The 21,837-nt window shown below is 43.8% G+C and overlaps 1 protein-coding gene across 1 annotated transcript in view; it reads left to right on the top strand.

Moving 5' to 3' along the window:
- LOC141148178 (uncharacterized) overlaps positions 1 to 11,067 on the top strand; it is a 28,136-nt gene extending 17,069 nt beyond the window's left edge. The window contains exons 3-4 of the mRNA XM_073635374.1: positions 8,158 to 8,231; positions 10,490 to 11,067. Of these exons, the coding sequence (XP_073491475.1) occupies positions 8,158 to 8,231; positions 10,490 to 10,854 (439 nt within the window). The 3' untranslated portion in view covers positions 10,855 to 11,067. The remainder of the gene's footprint in view (positions 1 to 8,157; positions 8,232 to 10,489) is intronic.
- The last annotated feature ends 10,770 nt before the right edge of the window (positions 11,068 to 21,837 follow it).

Below are 21,837 nucleotides of genomic sequence, written 5' to 3'. Positions count from 1 at the left end.
TTTCCCTACAAATAAAAAAAAAATGGCGACAATTTAATATATATAAAATATATATACAGGTATTTTACTTTCTGCTAGAAAAGACATCCAATAAAAAAAAATGTAAATTAAAATGTATTCATAAATTTAGGCCAATGTGTATTCTGCTACATATTTTTGGTAAAAAAATCCCAATAAGCGTATATTGATTGGTTTGTGCAAAAGTTATAATGTGTACTAACTGGGATGTTTTTTGTTATTTTTTTATTTCTTTTTTAACTTGTAATGGCGGCAATAATCAACTTATAGCGGGACTGTGACATTGCAGTGGACATTCTGAAAATATTTGACACTTTTTGGGGACCAGTGGCACTAATACAATGATCAGTGCTAAAAATATACACTGTCACTGTACTAATAACACTGGCTGGGAAGGGGTTAAACAACAGGGGCGATCAAAGGGTTAAACATGAGTCTAACCACTGTTTCTGTACTGTGGGGGAGGTGCTTTTACTACGTGGAGGCATGGATCCATGTCCCTGCTTGCCATTTTTTGTGATACAGCACTGCGTTACTTTAACTGACAATTGCGGTCGTGCAATGCTTTACCCAAAAAATGATTTTATTTTTTTTCCCCTCAAATAGAACTTTCTTTTGGTGGTATTTGATCACCTCTGTGGTTTTTATTTTTTGCGCTATAAACAAAAAAACGAACGGCAATTTTGAAAAATAAACACTATTTTTTACTTTCTGTTTTAAAACATATCCAAGAAAAGAGGAAAAAATTTCACACTTCTTCATAAATTTAGGCCAATATGTATTCTGCTACATATTTTTGCAAAAAAAAAAAAGTCCCAATAAACGTATATTGATTGTTTTTTTTTTGTTTTTTTTTTTCGCAAAAGTGTCAATAGTGTCTACAAACTGGGAGATTTTTAGTTATTTTTATTTATTTTTACTAGTAATGTCGGCGGTCAGCAACTTATAGCGGGACTGCGACATTGCAGCGGACATTCTGACACTAATTGACACTTTTTTGGGACCAGTGACACTAATACAGTGATCAGTGCTAAAAATATACACTGTCACTGTACTAATGGCACCGACTGAGAAGGTATTAACATCAGGGGTGGTCAAAGGGTTTAATGTGTGCCTAGCAGTGGCGACCGGTGAAGTTTTAGGATGGGGGGGATGCCAGACCCCGCCCTTCCCTTTTGACCCCTCCCACTTGGTGAAAATGGGTGTGGTTTCAGCAAAATAGTGGGAGTGGCTCTAAGGTGGTGTGGTTAGCATCTGAGATGAACAAGGGATGGAGGGAGAGGGAGAGAGGGATGGAGGCACAGCAGGCCCAGATCCTACACAACAATAGAAATATGTGTATTCTAGAAAGTTTAACAATCAGCAGATAAAGATACTCCAAACACCTGGTGTTAGCACTTCAATCATCCCGGGACCATGATTGTTATGGTGTCAGGGTGATTGAAGCGCATTATTTCTATTATTACATTGTTATATAAAATGAAATCATTCAACTCACCATAATGCAGAATCAGTGGGAGCCCTGAGCGTGTCACTAGACACGTCGCCTGCCACCAGATGCCATCAGGTGTCCCCAGCGGAGTCTGTCTTTACATCAGGTGCCCCCAGCAGAGTCCGTCCTTACATCAGGTGCCCCCAGCGGAGTCCATCCTTACATCAGGTGCCCCCCAGCGGAGTCCGTCCTTACATCAGGTGCCCCCAGCGGAGTCCATCCTTACATCAGGTGCCCCCAGTGGAGTCCGTCCTTACATCAGGTGCCCCCAGTGGAGTCCGTCCTTACACCAGGTGCCCCCAGCGGAGTCCGTCCTTACACCAGGTGCCCCCAGCGGAGTCCGTCCTTACACCAGGTGCCCCCAGTGGAGTCTGTCCTTACATCAGGTGCCCCCAGTGGAGTCTGTCCTTACATCAGGTGCCCCCAGTGGAGTCCGTCCTTACACCAGGTGCCCCCAGCGGAGTCCGTCCTTACACCAGGTGCCCCCAGTGGAGTCTGTCCTTACATCAGGTGCCCCCAGTGGAGTCCGTCCTTACATCAGGTGTCCCCAGCAGAGTCCGTCCTTACACCAGGTGCCCCCAGCGGAGTCCGTCCTTACATCAGGTGTCCCCAGCAGAGTCCGTCCTTACACCAGGTGCCCCCAGCGGAGTCCGTCCTTACATCAGGTGTCCCCAGCGGAGTCCGTCCTTACACCAGGTGCCCCCAGCGGAGTCCGTCCTTACATCAGGTGTCCCCAGCGGAGTCCGTCCTTACATCAGGTGCCCCCAGCGAAGTCCGTCCTTACATCAGGTGCCCCCAGCGGAGTCCGTCCTTACATCAGGTGCCCCCAGCGGAGTCCGTCCTTACATCAGGTGCCCCCAGCGGAGTCCGTCCTTACATCAGGTGTCCCCAGCGGAGTCCGTCCTTACATCAGGTGTCCCCAGCGGAGTCCGTCCTTACATCAGGTGTCCCCAGCGGAGTCTGTCCTTACACCAGGTGCCCCCAGCGGAGTCCGTCCTTACATCAGGTGTCCCCAGCGGAGTCCGTCCTTACATCAGGTGCCCCCAGCGGAGTCCATCCTTACATCAGGTGCCCCCAGCGGTGTCCGTCCTTACATCAGGTGCCCCCAGCGGAGTCCGTCCTTACACCAGGTGCCCCCAGCGGAGTCCGTCCTTACATCAGGTGTCCCCAGCGGAGTCCGTCCTTACACCAGGTGCCCCCAGCGGAGTCCGTCCTTACATCAGGTGTCCCCAGCGGAGTCCGTCCTTACATCAGGTGCCCCCAGCGGAGTCCATCCTTACATCAGGTGCCCCCAGCGGTGTCCGTCCTTACATCAGGTGCCCCCAGCGGAGTCCGTCCTTACACCAGGTGCCCCCAGCGGAGTCCGTCCTTACATCAGGTGTCCCCAGCGGAGTCCGTCCTTACATCAGTTGCCCCCAGCGGAATTGTTCCTGTCTATTATTGATTTAGTTTTAGTTCAGAATGAACCCCTCTGTGTTGTGATGTCTCCACGTCCATGATAACCCTTTGACTGTCTTGCACCAAAGAAGCGCTATTGCAGTATAGCAGTGCAAAGAGCATTGATGACATACCAAGCATATTGTACTTACAATAACCATTGATCAGATTCGTTTTCTCAAGTTATAGTTTCAAGATGATGAATTCTGAATGGGTATTCATTTTGCACATGACGCTATATAACTCAATGAGTGCTCCATATGTGATTGCAGAGATTCACAATGATGCGAGTGTCTTAATTGACAGAGACTTGGATAGGTTTATAGAGTAGGACATGTGGAGCTTAGAAAAGCTAGCTGTGGAAAATGGGGGCTTTTTCCTTGTAATGAAAAAAAAAGCCTGAAGCAGGAGTGGGACTTTATATGAGGCAATAATAACATATGCCTCCATCCCCGATGCATTGAGCAACAAAAGAGAAATGAATGGTGGGACTTTATATGAAGCACATAACTAAGTCAGGCAAGCCAATCCATGTATAACATCATTGTTTATTACAAAAGGTGTACATACACATGTAAAATAATAAAAATAATACAGTAATGTAATATAATATTGGATTTCATTGGATAAATAGCATTCCTCGATAATTCATGATAAAACAAATGTCTCAACATATTGTGCATAGTAGTTATGATATAATATGGTATTACATTTCAATGTAAAAAACCTGAATAATACATAATATAAAGCACTTGTCTCGACATCTTGGTACATGATAGTAAACTTATGGTATGTAAACTGCAATTGTAATGGTAACATAGTAGCAGTAAAGAATTAGTTTGTTCTTATAGACTTTAATATGGTAGGTATTGGACACAGAGACTGTGACGTAGCATCATAAAAAAGCTCTACGCATTTCGTGGTTACATTACCACTCGTCAGGAGCAGATGCATGGTTTTAGGGGTATCTATAATAAAAAATGCCAAAAGGAGATATATAAGAAATAATAATAAAAAGTAAAGCAAAAAAGAAAGAGGGGGAACATAAATGTTCCAAACACTCTCACCTATCTATAACATATGGGTACGACTGATGGTGGTATTAATGGTAGAAGGTACTGCAAAAGACGCCGTTCCCGGGAGCTGAGACGGTAACACTGGAGGCACGGCTTTGAAACCAACAACCAAGATAGAAAAGATAACCAGACTTCAGCTGGGGTATTAGTGTTTGATGGTGTACCCGGTTCACATTGTAAGTGTTTGCCAAAAGCATATCTGTAAAAAATATTAACGTAAAATGAACTGAGACCACAACTAATGTACTAGATAGAACGCACCCTAATGTGTGTATAGAGGGGACATATCCATGAATGTAAAAAATAATAAAGGAAGTAGTTTGAGATTAAGACCAAGAATATAGCGTGAGGTAAGATTGTAGATAGGTAGAATAAGTAATGGAAAAGAAAAACACCTAATTACCTTAGAGAGTCTTTGAGAGACAAACATGTATGATCCAAAGGCGCAGCAGTGTGTTAACTAGTGGGTCGAACTAAAGTGTGAACAGGGTGCATGTGTGATGATATATATCAGCCGTAGACCAATGATAACCGGCAACATCACGCGGCGTGAAGAGGGAGGAGCAGCGCCACCACCCGAGCCTCGAAGCCGGCTCGGCGTTTGGCGCCCAAACTCCCCTCGTCGAGCACGCAGATGGAAACACATGTCAGCGGCGCGGCGTCATGGATGAAGTCACCCACTGGGCCTGTAGGCGTGGCGTTGACCCGAAGCGAGCGCCCACCCCGCCCCCCCATGAGGGGTGGGGGGGGCCCGGTGTGAGTCGCAACTCCCGGGAACAACGATGCAAAGCCTAACCCCATCTAACAGAGCTGGTCCCAATAAGAGAAAAAGTCACAGATAATGTTTGTCTCTCAAAGACTCTCTAAGGTAATTAGGTGTTTTTCTTTTCCATTACTTATTCTACCTATCTACAATCTTACCTCACGCTATATTCTTGGTCTTAATCTCAAACTACTTCCTTTATTATTTTTTACATTCATGGATATTTCCCCTCTATACACACATTAGGGTGCATTCTATCTAGTACATTAGTTGTGGTCTCAGTTCACTTTACTTTAATATTTTTTTACAGATATGCTTTTGGCAAACACTTACAATGTGAACCGGGTACACCATCAAACACTAATACCCCAGCTGAAGTCTGGTTATCTTTTCTATCTTGGTTGTTGGTTTCAAAGCCGTGCCTCCAGTGTTACCGTCTCAGCTCCCGGGAACGGCGTCTTTTGCAGTACCTTCTACCATTAATACCACCATCAGTCGTACCCATATGTTATAGATAGGTGAGAGTGTTTGGGACATTTATGTTCCCCCTCTTTCTTTTTTGCTTTACTTTTTATTATTATTTCTTATATATCTCCTTTTGGCATTTTTTATTATAGATACCCCTAAAACCATGCATCTGCTCCTGACGAGTGGTAATGTAACCACGAAACGCGTAGAGCTTTTTTATGATGCTACGTCACAGTCTCTGTGTCCAATACCTACCATATTAAAGTCTATAAGAACGAACTAATTCTTTACTGCTACTATGTTACCATTACAATTGCAGTTTACATACCATAAGTTTACTATCATGTACCAAGATGTCGAGACAAGTGCTTTTTATTATGTATTATTCAGGTTTTTACATTGAAATGTAATACCATATTATATCATAACTACTATGCACAATATGTTGAGACATTTGTTTTAACATGAATTATCGAGGAATGCTATTTATCCAATGAAATCCAATATTATATTACATTACTGTATTATTTTTATTATTTTACATGTGTATGTACACCTTTTGTAATAAACAATGATGTTATACATGGATTGGCTCGCCTGACTTAGTTATGTGCTTCATATAAAGTCCCACCATTCATTTCTCTTTTTTTGCTTTTTCCTTGTAATATCATATATGTGTGATGGGGGGGCCATACCCCATCCCTTGATAGAGCTCGCTCAGTTCCGTCTGCAGTCACTGCAGCCACCTTTCCTATGTCAATATTTTAAAAAGCCATTCTCAGGTTTATAAATGACTATTCAACCTATCAGTTCAGTAGAAGTGAAGGCTCTTTGGCAAAAGGCACAAACGCTGATATATATCCACAGACTGATTAAGCTTTAAGCAAAGTGTAGCGTTGTGATGGTACATGCTCAGATACGTATGTAATTCACCATCTTACAGGGGATCTGTTCTGAAAGGCACAGATGAACATGAAAGGCAGAGGGAATAATTTAACATGACACATTAAATTAGGAGCTTACCTTCCAGCAGCTCCGCTCGGGCCGAAGAACGGAGCTGCCGATGTCACTTCTGGTTTTCGTCTATTACATGAAACCCAGAAATGACCTCTAGAATTAAACAACAATGCTCCCGGCCGTAGTGATTCTACGGGCGGAAGCTACTCGGCGCTTTGTATTGCGCCACAAGGCGGGTTATAAGCCCGGGCCACGTCTGCAATCTCATGATTGCATTGATGTGGCGCTTCCCATAGTGCACTGCGTCCGGCGCGTGAATGCAGTGCACTCAGATAAAGGACTTTTTTTTCTTTTCTTGCCGACCACCCCATGTACATATATGTCGGCAGAATGGCATGGCTGGGCAAATGGGCGTACCTGTACGTCCCTTTGAATTTGCTGCTGTGTGGTAGCGCGCGCACCGCCGGCGGCGTGCATGCAACCCTGCCGCGAGCTCCGTGAGTAGGATTGCGGGTCCCACGGACTCGATGTCCGTGGGGACACCTGCAATCATCTCACGGTGAAGAAGAACGGAGAGATGCTAATGTAAACAAGCTCACATCTCCCCGTTCTGCCTAATGACACTGTCACTGATCACAGGTCCCTGTGATCGGGAGCGGTGATCAGTGATGTGTCACTCACAGCCACGCCCCCTAACAGTTAGAATAACTGCCTAGTACACACTTAACCCCTTCCTATCCTGCTAGTGGTTAACCCCTTCACTGCCAGTGTCATTTTTACAGTAATCAGTGCAATTTTATAGCATTGATCGCTGTAAAAATGACAATGGTCCCAAAAATGTGTCAAAATTGTCCGATGTGTCCGCCATAACGTCGCAGTCACAATAAAAATCGTAGATCACCGCCATTTCTAGTAAGAAAAAAATTATTAATAAAAATGCCATAAAACTAATCCCTATTTTGTAGACGCTATAACTTTTGCGCAAACCAATCAATAAACGCTTATTGCGATTTTTTTTTTTTTTTTACCAAAAATATGTAGAAGAATACGTATCGGCCTAAACTGAGGGAAAAAAATGCTTTTTTATATATTTTATGGGGATATTTATTATAGCAAAAAGTAAAAAATAATGCGTTTCTTCTTCAAAATTGTTGCTCTATTTTTGTTTATAGCGCAAAAAATAAAAACCGCAGAGGTGATCAAATACCACCAAAAGAAAGCTCTATTTGTGGGAAAAGAAGGACATTAATTTTGTTTGGGAGCTTTGTCGCACGACCGCGCAATTGTCAGTTAAAGCGACGCAGTGCCGAATCACAAAAAGTGCTCTGGTCTTTGGCCAGCCAAATGGTCCGGAGCTTAAGTGGTTAAAGGGGCCTTTTTCAAAAAATGTTTTTTTGTGACTACAGGAGGGGGGGAGGGCTATGCCCAGGCGCCCCCTATGGACGGGCCGCCACTGGTGCCTAGCCAGTGTTTTACTACACTGTGGGAGGTGCTTTTACTAGGGGAAGACATGGATCCTATTCCCTGCTTTGCTTGCAGAGACACGGGATCCATGCCTTCCTTCCTGTCAGAACAGTGATCTGCCTTGTTTACATAGGCAGACTGCTGTTCTGTCTCTCTCCCCTCTATACACGGCTCCAGTATCATGTAATCACAAACAAAGGCTACATAGTGCTCTCCATTTCTATAGTTATTAAAATTAGCCCAATAAAAAACACACTTACAAGCCAATAAAAACTCACATATACAAAAATCGTCTGTTAAGTCCGCTCCCTCACCACGGTGGCTGCATGACGTCATGGGTTTGGCTCCTCCCCCCTATACGCGTATCGCCCTCTGATTGGGCTTCCTCAGTAGCTCTACTAGGTGTGAAAAGGTGTGAAAAGGACTAAAATGTCTTATCCATTGTACATTGATATACATTGTGTTCTTCTACTCTTATCTAGTGCCAGACAACAGATAAAAGAAAAAGAAATGGAGGAAGTGAAAACATTTTTGAACAACTGTATGGAAATGACTGGTAACGTATCTCCTTGTGAAGGTCTTATTTTGGTAAAACCAGGGCTGCTGTTAGAAATCACGGGCCCTGTACAGCCTACGTGAGGGCCCCCTTCCTCCCAAAAATATTTTCTCTAAAAATACACTTAAATCTTTATTAGTGCACACAATAACAATAATCTAAAAGATAAAACTGTATTGAGATTAAAAAAAAAAAAAGTTCTGTGGCTGGAGCTTTGTGCAGGCAGGCTATGTTACACTATGGGGACAAAGCCTCAGGTCCTTGTTCGACTGGCACGGGCATGCAGGTGTATGGCCCCTGAACATTGACAATGTGTATTAGGGGCCACTCACCCACACCTGCACACTTATCATATACTCTGCCTTCATTAGAATTATCACCTTTCTTTAACTAGCATGTCTCTGGTGGGGCAATTTGGCAGTAGGGATGGGCCACCCCCCCCCAGTTAGGTTTGCACCAGAACATGCGAACAGGCAAAACATTTGTGCGAACACGTGAAGCCTATTAAAGTCTATGGGACACGAACATGTAAAATCAAGTGTGTTCATTTTAAAGGCTTATATGCAAGTTATTGTCATAAAAAGTTTTTGGGGACCGGGTCCTGCCCCAGGGGACATGTATCAATGCAAAAAAAGTTTTGAAAATGGCGTTTTTTTTTTTTTTCAGGAGCAGTGATTTTAATAATGTTTAAAGTGAAACAATAAAAATGAAATATTCCTTTAAATATCGTGCCTGGGGGGACCTCTTAGTCTGGCTGTAAATTGGCACATCTATCTGATGTGTAGAACAGTGCTGCAGCAAAACAACATTTCTAAAGGAAAAAAATGTCATTTAAAATTGCTTTCGGCTGTAAAGTATTCAGGTCTGGTATTGATATTAAGGGGAACTCCACGCCAAAATTTATAAAAAAATGGCGTGGGCTCCCCCTCAAAATCCATACCAGACCCTTATCCGAGCACGTAAAGGGAAAGGGGGGGGCGAGCGAGTGCCCCCCCCTCCTGAACCATACCAGGCCACATGCCCTCAACATGGGAAGGGTGCTCTGGGGTCCCTCCCAAAGCACCTTGTCCTCACGTTGATGGGAACAAGGGCCTTGTCCCCACAATCCTGGCCATTGGTTGTGGGGGTCTGCGGGCAGGGGGCTTATTGGAATCTGGAAGCCCCCTTTAACAAGGGGGCCCCCAAATCCCCCCCCATGTGAATGGGTAGGGGTTACATTGTACCCCTACCCATTCACCCAAAAAAGTGTCATGCATCATACATACTAGGGGGAGTACAACTGGGGGGATCAATGGTGGAGAAGGATCTGGGGGTTTTGGTAGATCATAAGCTCAATAATAACATGCAATACCAAGCTGCAGTTTGCAAAGTAAGTCCTTTCTTGTATAAGAGAGGTATGGACTCCAGAGAGAGAGATATCATCTGTACAAATCATTAGTAAGACCTCATTTGGAATATGCAGTTCAGTTTTAGGCTCCAGTTCTCAAAAAGGATATTGGGGAACTGGAGAAAGTGCAGAGAAGAGCAACCAAACTGATAAGAGGCATGGAGGAGCTCAACTATGAGGAAAGATTAGAGGAACTGAATTTATTCCCTCTTGAGAAGAGGATAAATACATAAGGGGGATATTATCTCCATGTATAAATACATAAGGGGGGATATGATCACCATGTATAAATATATAAGGGGTCCATATAGTGAACTTGGTGTTGAGTTATTCACTTTAAGGTCATCAGAGAGGACAAGGGGGCACTCTTTACGTCTAGAGGAAAAGAGATTTCATCTCCAAATACGGAAAGGTTTCTTCACAGTAAGAGCTGTGAAAATGTGGAATAGAATCCCTCCAGAGGTGGTTCTGACCAGCTCAGTAGATTGCTTTAAAAAAGGCCTGGATTCTTTCCTAAATATAACTGGGTACTGACATTTGTAGGTAAAGATGATCCCGGGAAAATCTGATTGCCTCTCGGGGGATCAGGAAGGAATTTTTTCCCCTGCTGTAGCAAATGGGAGAATGTTCTGCTGGGGTTTTTCGCCTTCCTTTGGATCAACTGTGGGTGAAGGATTGTGTATATGGGATTGTATTTATTTATTTATTTTTTGGTTGAACTAGATGGACTTGTGTCTTTTTTCAACCTACCTATGCACCTTTATCTGTCAGACACCATGGGGCGGGAATATTGCAGACAGCCATGGTAGATAGGAAAACACTACACACCAACAAACTTTGAGATGCTCACTGCATTCTTCTTCTTCTTCAGGTGTATTTCCCATTATTGTCCTCACCTTCAAAACCAATGCAGATTACATGGAGCTGGAGAAACAATTTAGATTAATGGGTGCGGAGACGGTGATCGCCATCGAGAATTACACACCGGGGAGCCACATAAAGACTCTGGGAAGAACCACCGAAATCCTGATGGTGATAGACAGCGCCTTGAGGAACGTCAGATTCCGAATGGAACAGCCAAGAGACCCGAGAAGAGAACGGATAGAGAGGAAGAAATTTCTGCTCAACTACATCCATCAGATCAGCCTTCACCATGAGAGAGAAAAAATAGAGAATGAAAAAAGAGAGCAAGATACAAAGGGGGAAGATAAGAGTTGGAAATGTCCAATATTGTAACATTCCAGGTGTATGTCAGCATTTACGAGGAATGTTTCCATCAAAGACGTTCCATCAAAATGACACACACATAGTGAGAGAGTCATTATGAGGGTCAGTGACATTGAATCAGACTTTTGGAACCACAGACCAGCTGAAACCTTCTTATTAAGTGCACATATTTATGTTACTGTTCATGTTATATTTTCTCAGTAAATTGCACTGTTTTACTTTTTCTTTCGTTAAATTATATTTTACAAAGTTTTATTCCTAATGCAGTAAACCACAACGGAAAGAATTGCTGTCACTTTGAAGAGCGCTGCTATAGTTTAACCACTTGACCTCCGGAAAAGATTTACCCCCTTCCCCAACCAGGCCATTTTTTTTTTTTTTTTCCGCTATTACACTGCGTTAATTTAACTGACAATTGCGCGGTTGAGCGACATTGCACCCAAATAAAATTGATGTCCTTTTTTTTCCCCACAAATAGAGCTTTCTTTTGGTGGTCTTTGATCACCAATGCGGCTTTTTTTTTTTGCGCTATAAACAAAAAACGACCGGCAATTTTAAAAAATAACCATTTTTTACTTTCTGCTATTAAACATATCCAATAAAAAAATGTAAAAAAAATCTAATTTCTTCATCAATTTAGGCCAATGTGTATTCTGCTACATGCTTTTGGTAAAAAAAAAAAAAAAAATCCCAATAAGTGTATAATGATTGGTTTGCCCAAAAGCTATCGCGTTTACAAACTATGGGAAAGATTTATGGAATTCAAATTTATTTATTTATTACTAGTAATGGCGGCGATCAGCAGCTCTTAGCGAGACTGCGATTTTGCGGTGGACAAATTGGACACTAATGCCGCGTACGCACGAGCGGACTTCTCGTCGGACTGAACCCCGAAGGAATTTTCGACAGAGTTCCGACGAAACGGTCTTGCCTACACACGATCACACCAAGTCCAATCGTTTCGAACGTGATGACGTACGACCGGACTAGAATAAGAAAGTTCATAGCCAGTAGCCAATAGCTGCCCTTGCGCCCTTTTTTTTTTGTCCGTCGGACTAGCATACAGACGAACGGATTTTTCGATCGGACTCGAGTCCGTCGGAAAGATTAGAAACATGTTCTATTTCTGGGTACGTCTGATTTTTCGACAGAAAAGGTCAGATGAATGTCCAATGAAGCCCACACACGATCGGAAAGTCCGACGGAATCGTTCCGTCGGACTTTTTGTGCCGGAAAGTCTGCTCGTGTGTACGAGGCATTACTGACACTTTTGACACTTTTTGGGGAACCAGTGACACTAATACAGTGATCAGTGCTGAAAAATATGCACTGTCACTGTACTAATGACAGTGGATGGGAAGGGGTTAACATCAGGGGTGATCAAAGGATTAACCAGTGCTTGTGTACTGTGGGGGAGGTGCTTTTACTAGGTGAAGGCGTGGATCCGTGTCTCTGCTTTGCAGGAATACAGGATCCATGCCTTCCTTGTTGACAGAACGGAGATCTGCCATGTTTACATAAGCAGATCACTATTCTGCCTGTGTACGGAATGATCAGCGGGTGCCAGCGGATATAGAGTCCGTGGAACCTGCTGATTGGTACCCACTGTGTAGAATCACAACGGAAGTGAGTTGCGAGCAGCTCCCTCATGCCTGCTGCTTGGAAGTGCAGTATCATGTATATATACACGTAATCCTGTGCAGCACGGCCACCCTGTAGCAGTAAAACTACTATAGGGCAGTCAGCATCTGGTTAACCATTGTCATATATTTGTATGGCATGACAGTGTGTATTACAGAAGTCAGAATTGTTATGACCATTACTATAAATGGTGTGCAGCCTATTGCGTTAGGGTGTGCCCCACAAAGCTCAAATACACATGTGTGTGTGTGTGTGTGTGTATATATATATAGCGCATTAATAAATATTCAGATCCCATCCACTTTTTTTCAATTTTTTTATGTTGCAGCCTGATACTACAGTTGTTTAAATTAATTTTTTCTCTCATTAATCTAAACCAGCGGTAGGCAACCTTAGAGAGATGAAGGTCTACTTGAACAACACTGGTGAAGTCAAAGATCACGGGGCACTGTGTCCTGTTGTTAGGGCCGGTTCACACCAGTATGCGGTGCCAGAAAGGCGTGTTCCTTGTGTGTTTCCTGCACCATGTTCAAAACGCACTGTCTTTGTGATCTGCTGCGGGTGATCAGGGATATGCACATCAGGGATATGCAATTAGTGGACCTCCAGCTGTTGCAAAACTACAAGTCCCATCATGCCTCTCCCCCTGGGTGTCATGCTTGTAGCTGTCGGAGTCTTGCTATGCCTCATGGGAATTGTAGTTCTGCAAAAGCTGGAGGTCTGCTAATTGCATATCCCTGTAATACATTGTTAACCCCCAAATGTAGATCGCAAACGCAGTCGCTACATGTCACTACAAAAGGACGACGTCCTTTGCAGTGACGAAACGCGTAGGGAGGAGCGGCGTGCTGACGTCACCGCGTGCTGCGCAAGTCCTGGAAGGAACGGGCTGCTATTGAGAGCCGGCCGGCTCGACTGTCCTTTTTTGCTGTTTTTATTCAACGTGACTGTAAGTGTCCATTCGTCTTTTAATTATAAATAAATGTTGAAGGTTTTTCACTATGCAAGCCTTTTTCTTATTTATGGGGATTTAACCATCATGTCCCATTTGGATGAGGATTATCGCTGCTGAGAGTGAGGAGTTTGGTGCACGCCACTGAGACCCTAGGCTGGGTTATAAACCATTTGCGCTCCTGGGTCCCCTATAATCAGGGACCATATTGTTCTGGTAAGTGGCAGCGTGTGGTTAGGTGGAGGCACTTTTCTATTTCTTCACAGTTTCTGGGGTGACTGGATTTATGTCACCATGAACAAGTCACCCATACATTGTGCATGGACCTTTTTTTTTTTTTTTTTTTTGATTCATTTTTTATCAGTTATCACATGCTATATGGACTCATTGTTTGTTATATATTTTTTTTTACATGATCATTATTTACTTGTTTGATTATTTTCAATTATTGCCACATATGTTTATCAATATTTGTTATCACTTACACTATCACACGATTGGGCTCCGTTAATTAATTTTTTTATAGTTGCTCTGTGCTTCTTGTGATCTCGATTCTTGTATATGCTTCATTTGTTTAATAGGTACCTTCCCCTTTTTTGAGTTGACTCACATATTGTTTTACTGGTTTTCACCAGTTTTTGTATTAATCACTTTTCACATCAACCGTTTACCAGCGCATTGGTTTTATTTCCTATGGTTTGTGTCTCACAGGTCAATTTTTAGCGCAGCTTCATCTTTTTTTTACATGTTCCATGTGTGTTTCCTGTGCTGTAACGCACTACCTTTGTGATCTGCTGCTGGTGATAGTACATTGTTAACCCCAAACATAGATCGCAAATGCAGTGTGTTTGTGGAAACAAAAATAAAATAAGTATTACAAGAGAGTGCAGGGTTTAGAAGTGCGTTACGCTCAGAATGCAGGGATCAGGAGTGCATTACACTCAATGCAGGGATCAGGAGTGCGTTACGCTCAGAATGCAGGGATCAGGAGTGCATTACGCTCAGAATGCAGGGATCAGGAGTGCATTACGCTCAAAATGCAGAGATCAGGAGTGTGTTATGCTCGAAATGCAGGGATCAGGAGTGCGTTGCGCTCAAAATGCAGAGATCAGGAGTGTGTTACGCTCAAAATGCAGGGATCAGGAGTGTGTTACGCTCAGAATGCAGAGATCAGGAGAGCGTTACACTCAGAATGTAGGGATCAGGAGTGCGTTACAATCAGCATGCAGGGATCAGGAGTGCATTACGCTCAAAATGCAGAGATCAGGAGTGTGTTACGTTTAGAATGCAGAGATCAGGAGAGCGTTACACTCAGAATGTAGGGATCAGGAGTGCGTTACAATCAGAATGCAGGGATCAGGAGTGCATTACAATCAGAATGCAGGGATCAGGAGTGCATTATGCTCAAAATGCAGAGATCAGGAGCGTGTTACGGGGATCAGGAGTGTGTTACGCTCAGAATGCAGGGATCAGGAGTGCATTACGCTCAGAATGCAGAGATCAGGAGTGCGTTACGCTCAGAATGCAGGGATCAGGAGTGCGTTACGCTCAGAATGCAGGGATCAGGAGTGCATTACAATCAGAATGCAGGGATCAGGAGTGCGTTACGCTCAGAATGCAGGGATCAGGAGTGCGTTACAATCAGAATGCAGGGATCAGGAGTGCGTTACGCTCAGAATGCAGGGATCAGGAGTGCGTTACGCTCAGAATGCAGGGATCAGGAGTGCGTTACGCTCAGAATGCAGGGATCAGGAGTGCGTTATGCTCAGAATGCAGGGATCAGGAGTGCGTTATGCTCTTAATGCAGGGATCAGGAGTGCGTTATGCTCTTAATGCAGGGATCAGGAGTGCGTTACGCTCAGAATGCAGGGATCAGGAGTGCGTTATGCTCAGAATGCAGGGATCAGGAGACTACCAGGGAAGAGTAGCTTCATATATGACCGCGGACCACAGCTTCACCCCACCCCCCTGTCAGCACACCAGCTGGTTTGGCAAGCTAACAGGTGGGACACGGCGTTCCACCTTCCTGTGGTGCGCAGCCTCCCCCAACACGCCAAGCTGCCCAGTCTATGCCGGATCTTGTGTTCGGCCAAGTACAGTAGGGTATTGGTGCCTCCTTCACTGCCATGTTTACTTCATCTGTGGATGTCGTCAGCTCCTCATTGCCTTGGGAACCCCAGCGCTACCATAAGTTGTTTTTAATTCATTAACATCTCTGCCATTATCCACATCATCATTGCATTGACACTGGATTTAGTTTTTTTATAGGCACAACATTGAATAAACTTGTTTTGCTTTTTTCTTATTGCTACGTAGAGACTCTTTTCTATTTTTAACCCATTGAGCGTTGACACCCCTTGTTATATATATATGTGTGTCAGTATCCCCGTAAGGGCTGCTGATTTGGTTACTTAGCAATCCACCAATCATCCTGCTACCATCCTCCTCATGATCAATTAAGGCAAAGAACAGTCAGTTTTATGGTTTTGTCATATTTTTTGTAGGATGCAACTTGAATTGGGGAAGGGATAATATGAGATGCCCATAGCATTTAGCATTCAGCACGTTATTTAAAGTTATTCAGTGGCCGTGGCCTTGCAACAAACTGGATACACTCCTTGCACCCCAGTCTCTTTGATTTGAATAATTCTTCTGCAGACTATTACTTCTACTTTCCTTGTACAAATCCTTACTGCAAAACATACTGATATTCTATTTCTTCACTTCCATTTGAACAAAGAAGAATCACTCTGAATAATTCCTCATTTGTAGACCATGATGGGATTGTCCATGTGAATCAACGAGCCAGAAGCACACACTGCTTCTCCCCTGATGGCCCAGAGAATCAGACAGTCCCACAGTCTTTGGAAGGTACTACATTGTGCTAACCAGGCCTGATGACTTGGTATCTCTATACGATGGCCTGACACATGGTAGGGGGCGGACCACTGCTTTCAGCCAGTCCAGGACTATTAATGATGCGTTCCCCGGCCACAGCATTCTACACTGACCTTTCTTCAGGAGGATAATAGTTCTGTGTCCCAGGTCACAGAACGCTGCTCTACTCTCCTCCGCTTGACTGCTACTTCTTCCTTCCAGATCTCCTCCAGCATACAGGTCCTATGTTCCCCGGTCACAGCAGCTTGATACTTCTTTATGGATGAAGATCTGTACCTTAAGCTCCCTCCTGGCGGTTCCTCCATCCCTCCTCCACGCACGGTGCATCCCCACTTGGGGACGCCCGGAACAGCAGTACTCCATCGTCTGTTCCTACTCTCCAGAACTCCTCCCTGGAAGCATGTGACCCCAGCTTATATGTGAGGCCTGCCCCCTGCCAATACCGCAAGATAATTGGTCAGGGCTCCTCACATGAGCTGCCTGCCACTCAGATCTCAAGTCCAACCTCTCTTCCAGAACTATCCTTCTGAAAGCAGGGGAGGTATCTCTGAGTCAGATCACAGGTGGTCACACCCCCCACTACACTGATCACTCCCAGTCCCAATTTACAACAACCAGGCCAGGCCTAAAGCACAGGCCTGGCTAAATTTACCTGCACTTGGGCCCTGAACTAAAGAAATACTACTCTAGCACCAACCTTTAGGTAGAGGGTGCTACATAGATATACTGTATATATATATGTATATATACAGCGGGTAAAGTAAGCATTGAACACATCACCATTCTTCTAGGTAAATATATTTCTAAAGGTGCTATTGACATGAAATGTTCCCCATATGTTGGTAACAACCCATGCAATCCATACATACAAAGACACCGAAACAAATAAGTTCAGAAATTAAGTTCTGTGTAATAAAATGGAATGGCACAGGGTAAAAGTATTGAACACATGAAAAAAGGGAGGTGCAAAAAGGTATGCGGAAAGCCAAGATAATAGCTGAAATCTATCAGTAATTAGAAAACAATCCTGCCCCTTGTCAGTGCAAATTAATATCAGCTGCTGCAGCCTCATCTGATGGCCTATAAAAAGGTGTCTCATTACCAAGGTGTCACACAAGAAACATCTCATGATGGGTAAAAGCAAAGAGCTTTCTCAAGATCTTTGCAACCTTATTGTTGCAAAACATACTGATGGCATTGGTTACAGAAGGATTTCTAAATATCTGAATGTTCCAGTGAGCACTGTTGGGGTCATAATCCGGAATTGGAAAGAACATAATTTCACCATAAACCGGCCACGACCAGGTGCTCCTTGCAAGATATCCGACAGAGAAGTGAAAAAAATCATCAGAAGGGTTGTCCAAGAGCCAAAGACCATTTGTGGAGAGCCTCAGAAATACCTGGAATTAGCAGGTACAACAATAAGTAATGCACTCACCCGCCATGGTGCGCTCACCACGTAAGACTCCATTGTTGAAGAAAAAGCATGTTGAAGCTCGTTTAAAGTTTGCTGAACAACATTTAGACAAGCCTGTGAAATACGTGGAGAATATAGTCTGGTCAGATGAGTCCAAAATTGAACTCTTTGAATGCCATAATACACACCATGTTTGGAGGTCAAATGGCACATCACCCCAAAAACACCCCCCATACCAACAGTGAGGTTTGGAGATGGGAACATCATGGCGTGGGCTGTTTTTCAGCATACGGTACCGGCAAACTTCATATCGTTGAAGGAAGGATGAATGGAAAAATGGACCAAGACATTCTTGATAAAAATCTGCTGCCATCTACCACAGTGGTCATCAACACTGTACTCAGGACCCATTAACAGGCCAGGTTTGTAAGATAACTGAAATACATCACAGGTGATACCATTTGCTGCTCAATGATTGCAGTATTCTAGTCTGCATCTCCCCCAAGGTAATACATAAAACCTGGCCTGTTAGTGGGTCCTGAGGACAGGGCTGATGACCACTGATCTACCAGGGTAATGAAGATGAAATCGAGGGTGGACATTTCAGCAAGAAAATGATTCCAAGCACAAAGCCAAGGTAACTCTCAATTGGTTTCAAAGAAATAGAATGGCCCAGCCAATCTCCTGACTTGAATCCAATAAAAAATCTATTGAAAGAACTAAAGATCAGAGTTCATAGAAGAGTCCCGCCAACCTTCAAGATTTTAAGACTGTTTGTGTGGGAAAATGGGCCAAAATCACCCCTGCGTGCTTTAAGCCTGACCTTAAAGCGCGCACGGTGATTAGGGTGTGCCCAAGCACATCCAGCAAACCCCGTGCGCATGCCTATGTGCGTGTTTATGTTAAAAACAAGCATAGCTAACCAGCTGGTACTTAAACTAGTGACCTGTGGGCTGGAAAATCTCTGCTAGGGTGAGGCTGATATCACTATCATCACATAACAGTGACTGATTATGAAAGCTGCACAAACATGGACTCCTCACAAAAATGTCTCTGTAACTTAATCAGGATACCATGTGGCTGCATAGCATAGTCTCTATAAGCCACTAGAGCAACAGAAAGTCCATCTGAGAATCAATACTTTAGTAAAACAGTACTGAACATGGCTACTTGTGATTTTCCTCATTGACAGCATCCCTCACAGTGAAGTCCAGGTTAGCTCTACTAACACAGGGGAACGGCTGGAGGGACCACATGACACACTGAAGTACTCTATTAGCAACCAGGAAGGTTGCCATCAAACTAGGTAGATATTTGACCTTCAAACTACCAACCATGGTGGTTGAATGTGGAGTGGGATGTGAATGTTTTTCTTAATAATAGGTAACCCGCATCTTGATATTTAATATCAGATTAATATATCACCTTTTTCCAATCCCCCTCCCTTTCCAAACCCCCCCCCCCTTTCATTTTCTTTTTTGTTTTGTTCTTTTTTCTTGGCATTTTTTCTATCTTCTTTTTTTCTCATCCTTATTATTTATATTTTTTTATTCTAAATTTTTTCATTTTTATTTTTTTTTCATTTTTACAATTTTATATTTTCATACTTATTTTTTATTCAAATTTTTACTTTAATCTAATATTTTTTCCATTAATTTTTTGGGTATAAATCCATGCAATGTTGTTAATTCATACAGCCACAAGAGGGAGCTCTTTCATGCAGGATTGCATTTTGTTTAATTTTTGTTTTGTTTTGTGTAGATGTTGTTATAATAGCCGGAAAAAAAAAAAAAAAAAAGGAAGTGAGCAGCTACAAATACTGCAGCTGCTGACTTTTAATATTAGGACACTTACCTGTCCTGGGCGCCCACGATGTCTATCTGTCTCTCGGCTCTGGGTGGAGATGCCGGCATCTTCAGTAAGGGAGTCAGGAAGTGAAGCCTTGCAGCTTCACAGCCTGGTTCCCTACTGCGCATGCACGAGTTGCGCTGCGCGTTCTCACTGGTCCCTGCTGTCTTCTGGGACCTGTTTGTCTCCCAGAAGACAGCGGGGGGGACGGAGGAGGGGCTGGATATGGTGTAGATCGCCACGGCGATCTATCGCCGGAAGTGGGAGCAAATACTTTTATTAGACAGGTATCTGCTCCCCCCTGAAAGTTGCCAAATGTGACACCAAGGGGGGGGGAGGACCGGAAAAGCGGAAGTTCCATTTTTGGGTGGAACTCTGCTTTAATTTATATTTTCAGTTTTGCTAGTTCTATTTATAATGTAATGAACCAATCTATTCTGTATAAATAATTCTGTATAAATAATACCATTCAAGTGTTCATATGGCCTTTTAGTTTTGAATTTAGTAAGAAGGGATTAAAACCCCAGTCAGTTGATTTTTTGCTGCCTGTATCCTGATGGAAAGATTTCTCTTTGTTGCTTGTCCTAGACACACAACTGGAATGGAGAGGAAAGAAAGGAAGGCACCTGAATAGGGGTTCCTATTGGATGATTCCCATACATTTAGGGACAATTGCAAATGTTGGACTTCGTCTTTTCAGAATAGAAAGGAGTCAGAACACACAGAGCATTGCAGTTTGTTGTGTATGGGGGCTGCATAGCTGCAGACTGGTCAAAGTGCCCATGCTGACTCGTGTCCACAGCCAAAAGCCCCTACAATGGTCAAGTGAGCATCAGAACTACACCATGGAGCAATAGAAGAAGGTGGCCTGGTCTAATGAATTCAAGAATGGTTTGAGGAACACAACGACTTTGGGATGTTCCAAATTCTCCAGATCTCAATCCAATAGAGCAGTGGTTCTCAACGTTTCTAGTGCCGTGACCCCTTGATAAAATTTCCCAAGTTGTGGGGACCCCTAACAGTAAAATTATTTTTGTAGCGTGGGTTGTCAGCACCTAAGGCAAGACAAGTAATCTGCGCCCCTAACCCATGGACATTTAGTGCCCTTTGAGTCCCTTCCACTTGAACAGTATTAAAACCCCTTATGGTACATTTTAGGATGTACCACTCTTTCTCTTTGTTCTCCTTTCTTTCCCTTTTATCTCTCGCTATCCTAATTTCTTGTTGTTCTTCCCCATCCCTCTCTCTAGCTGTCTTTTTTATTATTTCTCTTATTTTTCTCTCCCTTTTTCTTTGTTCCTCCCCCTCTTTTCCTCTCCCTTCCTTCTCTTACTCCTTCGTGGAGGGAATGGAATGGGTGGCAGGGAGTTCTGATCAGCCAACTTAGGTGCTCTTGATTAAGGTCATCTGCTGATCTGAGAACTGTAGTGAGGACTTTTAATGGCAACTATTATCACAGGTAGTGTTACTCACTGTCTCCGGCTTCACTGTGTCTCTGTCAGGTCACCTTGAGGCTAGGTGACAGATGCACACCGTTGGGATCAGTGGTGCACCGCAAGGTAGTGGACCCTACGGCTGACTGCTGCAGATGGGAGTCAGGGTGGTAAGGAAGGCAGGGCCGCTGGAACACCAACACGGATCCCACCGAGGTTAGAGAGTAAGATTCCCTAGGGCGCAGAGTCTAAGAGCCAGCAGGTGTTCACCAGAGCCTCTAGTGGTAAGGATGGACTGGGCTGCAACTGGCTCCAAGTCGCGACCCCCAGGGTCCCCCAGCTCACACCCACAGTAGGCAACAGGAGGATAGGGATAGTAAGGGAATAAGCCAAGGTCGGGGCCACAAGCAGACAAGGACAACAGAGTTCAGACCAAAGGTTCAGGGTCAAAGGCAAACAGGGATAGTCGGGGACACACCAAAGGTCAGGGTCACGAGCAGACAGGAATAGATGAGAACACGCCAAGGTCAGTAACAGAAACAAATGTATAGCAAACGGCAGGCAGGAAACAGGGAGCCAAACACACAAAGATTGATCAGCAGGGCTGGCCTGCAGTGCAGAGGTTAATATAGAGTTCTCTGATAGGAGCTGGGGTGGAGCCATGCTAGAGGAGAGATTATAAAAGCAGTCAGGTGAGAGTCAGCTGGTCTCTAGAGATGAACACATGGAGTCAGGTAAGCTGACAGACAAAACTCTATTGCATAACCATGACAGTCTCTGACTTTGTGGTGTCTCGTAGCAGT

This window comes from Aquarana catesbeiana, linkage group LG06 (assembly GCF_042186555.1).
Source record: "Aquarana catesbeiana isolate 2022-GZ linkage group LG06, ASM4218655v1, whole genome shotgun sequence".
Taxonomy (NCBI): Eukaryota; Metazoa; Chordata; class Amphibia; order Anura; family Ranidae; genus Aquarana; species Aquarana catesbeiana.
The sequence above is the reverse complement of the archived record's forward strand: the minus strand, read 5'-3'. Positions and strand labels throughout refer to the sequence as shown.